At 52.3% G+C, this 4,393-nt stretch overlaps 1 protein-coding gene across 1 annotated transcript; it reads right to left on the reverse strand.

Annotated features, from left to right (window-relative positions):
• Positions 1 to 1,603: 1,603 nt before the first annotated feature.
• Positions 1,604 to 3,506, reverse strand: SIX6 (SIX homeobox 6). The gene is made up of 2 exons (XM_041757634.1): positions 2,857 to 3,506; positions 1,604 to 1,772 (listed from the first exon to the last, which is right to left on the reverse strand). Exons 1-2 carry the CDS (start codon positions 3,426 to 3,428, stop codon positions 1,604 to 1,606), a joined length of 741 nt encoding a protein of 246 aa, XP_041613568.1. The 5' UTR covers positions 3,429 to 3,506.
• Between the last annotated feature and the right edge of the window lie 887 nt (positions 3,507 to 4,393).

Raw genomic sequence — 4,393 nt, forward strand, 5'->3', positions numbered from 1 at the left:
GTCCAGTGTGTGTGTGTGTGTGTGTGTGTGTGTGTGTGTGTGTGTGGCAGGAGGAGCTCAAGGAGGGAAGTTCAGCTTAAGTGATTTAAAGATCAGTGTCAAATTTTATAATATACAACCCATTTCACCAGGAAAAAAAAAAACTTTAGAGACTCTCGATATACTTTTTTAGTGCAAGAACAGTGGGTTTGTTTTGTTTTTTGGTATGTGTGTGCCTGCATGTACCTACACACTTTGGGAGGACAAATTAAATCCTAAAAATACTTGATAGTTTCAATTGAGGCAGTTACAGGACAATTTGGAATCTAGATGACTCATTTCATGTTTAATACAGATATCAGACTTCTAAAATGCCAGTCATTTCTCTGCAACCTTCTATTTCACCTCAATATGTCTGATTACATCCTTTCCTTCATCTAAGTATCCCTTTGTGGAAAGTATGTTTGATTAAAATCTGCTTCTTCATCAAGAAGATGTTTAGTTATTAAAACCTCTCCTATCTTTTGTCTTATTTTAATAGGAGTTCAATCCTAGATGTAGTACATACTCACTCTAGCATGGTCATGGGTGCCTGTTGCTTTTGTATAGGAGGAGTCCTGAAAGGAGACCAAAAACCTTCCTAATTGTTGAGCCTAAATCAGAATACTCTTGCATTTTTATAAAATAGGACTCAGGACTGAGTCCCAGAGTTTGGCTTGTTAAATTGTTCCTGAAAGCCATTGAAACTTCATAAAAGTGAGTGTCAGGTAGATAAGCAATAGTAACCTGTGCTTGAGGATGTGTGGAGTTGCCTTATACAGGATGCTCATGTTGCCATTTTCTAGGTTTAATTATGTCATACACACATATATACATACAGACAATTTTTGAGCAGGTGGTTATGGATCTACCATGGGCCATTAAAAAATATAAACCAGGAGACATCAGAGAATGCGAAAGAGAAAAGAAGACTCTCCTGAGACTGTTTGCACAAGGGCTCCTGCTTACCTGGTGAAGAGTTTTTTTTTTTTTTTTTTAAGGAATCTGAGAGCATCTCACTTAATTAAGAAAGGTTGCTCACCAGGTTTTTATTGTTTGGCTTCTTCACACGGAACCCACATCTGCTCCACCCTGCCCCTTTAGAAACAGCAAGTTCCCAGGATACAGAGAAACCTATCAGGGCAGTCTCTTAAATAAGTAAATAAACAGCATATATATGTTTTGTTTTGTTTTTTTTTTTTTAAAAAAAAAAACCTTTAAAGCAAAAGTTATACATATATAACAGCGTCCTTTCGACGTGAAATACCCACGGGAGATTTAGGGCAGGCGCTCAGCGTGCAGTTCGGATTCCGGAGGCATCTTTGCAGCAAAATTCTTGGGAAAAAGCAAAGCAAGGAGAAGGTAGCGTTGGGTTGGGCCTCACCGCGGACCCCTGTGATAGCGGCCGGAGGGCGCCAGTGGAGCCAGGCCGGCGCGGGGCGGAAATGGGCAACCCGAGCCCACGGGTCCCTGGCCACCTGGTTTCACAAGCGCTGGGTTTGCTTGGTTTCTCAACTTCCCTCCCTATTTCATTTTGTCTTGTTTTTACACTGAATTCTGTTTTTGAGCGTGCTGGGTGGGCAGTTCAGATGTCGCACTCGCTGTCGCTAGACGTAATGGAGATGGCCGAAGTGGCTGCCTTGCTGGATAGGCTGGCGGCCGGGCTGGCGGCGGCGCCCAGCACCTCGGGCGTGCCCTCTTCCTCAGCCCTTAGAGCCCGCCCGGACCCCTGCGACAGGACCTGCTGCTGGAGTCTACGGAAAGGAAAGGGATACCAGTCACAGCGCGTAACACAGCCGCCCATTGCCCCCCTCCCCCGGGTCTGCATCCCTTAAGCCCAGCGGCCACGATCTCCCACAGACCCGGGCAGTTTAAGTGGGAGAAGTGAGGCAACAGCACAGGCCGGAGTCTGCGGCCGCCTCGCCTCCCCAAGTAGCCCTGCGGTTTTCTCATCCTTCTTCCGAATCCTTTCTCGGCTCCCCATCTGAGATGCTGGGCTCGAAGGATCATTCGCGGTTGTTTGCCACCTTTGGGAGGTTTACAGTACTGTCAAGATAAATGAGCTGCGGGTGACAAGGACGTTTCGGGCTCCTGGATTGGGACCCCCGTCCCAGCGGGCGCCTGCTCCCGGCGCTCGCTCGTGTCAGTGCCCTCGAGGCCGGATCAGACCAAAGCTAAAAGCAAAAAGCGCTGCCTGAGGACTGCACGGAACGTTTGGGCCTGGGGGATGAGGCTGGGTTCCTTGCCGCAAAGTTTAGCTAATTTAGATCCCCGCTCTGCGGAACGGAAAGCCTCAGCTGACTAGTTTGCTGTTTCGAGGCAGGGTTATCCACGCGTGGAAAAAAACAGAACTCACTTCCATCCAGAAGTCCATGGAAAACTGTTTTCAAACCGTCAGAGGAGAATTCATCTGGGCTTTTAAAATGACCACAGTAACCTGCCACATCGCTAATAAGCCAGGCTTTACTTATTAGGAGCCTGGGCCGAGGTTGACAAGAATTAGCCTCGGGGTCCCTAATTATTGCTGGGATTTTAAGTTTTATTTCTTTCTCCTTCCCAATGCAGCCTTGGTCTGGTGACTGGAACTAGCAGGTGAAGCAACCCCCAGGCACCGAGAACGAGAGAAAGAGTATGGAGAACCAAGAGCCCTGAGGGAAACCTTCCCCCTCCTCCCCACCCAGGATCCCAGAACGCAGTGGGCTTGTACCTGAACACAGACTGAATTCTCAACTCCTGGGGATCCAAGTCGCCCGGCCCCCCGGGGTAAGGGCGCCCGGGTGCCTTCGCCCACCCCACCCGGCCGAGCGGCGCAAGGCGTGCAGGCCTCTAGGTACCAACCTGTTCTTGGCCGCAGCCGCCCGGTCCCTTTGTCGGCGGTTTTTGAACCAGTTGCCCACCTGTGTAGGGGTCAGTCCGGTTGCCTGGGCGAGCTCACGCTTTTTGCTGGGGTTGGGGTATGGGTCCTGCAGGTACCATTCTCGTAGCAGATGCCGCGTGCGCTCCTTGAAACAGTGTGTCTTCTGTTCGCCGTCCCAAATTGTGCGCGGCAGCGGGAACTTCTTTCTCACACGGTACTTGTCCACCGGCCCCAGGGGCCGTCCACGCAGCTTCTCGGCCTCCTGGTAATGCGCTTCGAGCCACAGCGCCTGCAGCTTGGCATGCGACTCCTTGGTGAACTTGTGGTTTTCCAGAATATGGTAGAGCTCGCGGTAGTTGCCACCATGAAAGGCCACGATGGCTCGCGCGCGCAGCACCGATTCATTCTTGTTGAGGGCCTCGCAGGCCGCAGGGGCCACGGGCAGCGACCAGAGGAAGCGACCCAGGCGCTCAACGTCGCCGCTCTCCTCCAGAGTCTCGCATACCCCGGCCACTTGCTGGGGACTGAAATTCAAGATGGGCAGCTGGAACATCGAGGCAGTGCGGACTGCAATGGGGACGCTGAGCGCGGAGCGGGACGCGCAGCAGATGCCCGCGGGCCTGGCCGGGTGCGCCAGGCTCTCCTCCGTGAAGCGGCTTAGGGCAGCGGGGACGCACTGCCCCGCCAGCTGCGGCGGCTCAACGGCTGGGAGCGAGCGAGCGGGAGGGATTGGAGGAGGTGCCGGCCCCGCAGCCTAGGTTCGGCTCGGCTCCGTTAGGGCACGCAGGCCGGCGAACTGGCGCCGCTACTAGAATGGGCGGATTGGCGGCGCGGGCGCCATGGAGACCCCCTGTCAGTCACCGGCCCTCTCTGCCAATCAAGACTGCGACCAGCGCGCCCGGGTCATTTCAGCACCTCCCCGCTCTCGACAGCGCCCGCCGTTCACTCGTGGACATTTCCTCGGTATTTTACAGAATCTGGAGGAGGAAAAGACTGGAGAATGGCTAGGAGAAAAAGAGAGGCAAGAACAGCAGCGTTTCAACTCCTTCCTCCAGCCTTTTTCCTCCATCCCCAACCCCCTTGCCAAAAGAGGCAGTAGTGCTACAGGAATCCACTTTGGAGTGATGCGCTGCCTGGGTCAAGAGGTCTCCAGAGGACAATGAGGACTGGGCCAAATTGAAATCCTCCGAGAATTCGCCAAGTGTAATTGTAATGAAACAGAAAACTTTGGGGGGAGCGCACGGATGGGGAGGAAGGAAAGTAGATTACTTCATTTTCCCCCCAGCACCTATCCCGCATGCCTTTCCCCCTTTTCCAGCTGCCAAAGCAGCCGAGTGGGAAGTGAGTCTGAAGCAGAAGGAACAGGACCAGGGATCTGTTAAGAGGTCAGTTCGAGCTATTCCCAACACCTTCAAAAGCCTTCTGAAATCATTTTAAATACCAACTAGAACAAATCCCATACCTGATAACACAGGTGTTGACCATGAAGTTAGACACTCAGGAAAAGGGGCATTGCAC

Source organism: Vulpes lagopus, chromosome 6 (genome assembly GCF_018345385.1).
Source record: "Vulpes lagopus strain Blue_001 chromosome 6, ASM1834538v1, whole genome shotgun sequence".
In the NCBI taxonomy this organism is placed as follows: domain Eukaryota; kingdom Metazoa; phylum Chordata; class Mammalia; order Carnivora; family Canidae; genus Vulpes; species Vulpes lagopus.

Excerpts from the sequence above, each read along its gene's own strand:
- SIX6 (XM_041757634.1), bottom strand. The coding sequence starts at position 3,428 with ATGTTCCAGCTGCCCATCTTGAATTTCAGTCCCCAGCAAGTGGCCGGG. Across the intron at positions 1,773-2,856 it reads GCGGCTGCGGCCAAGAACAG|ACTCCAGCAGCAGGTCCTGT; the intron begins GTTGGTACCTAG and ends TCCTTTCCGTAG.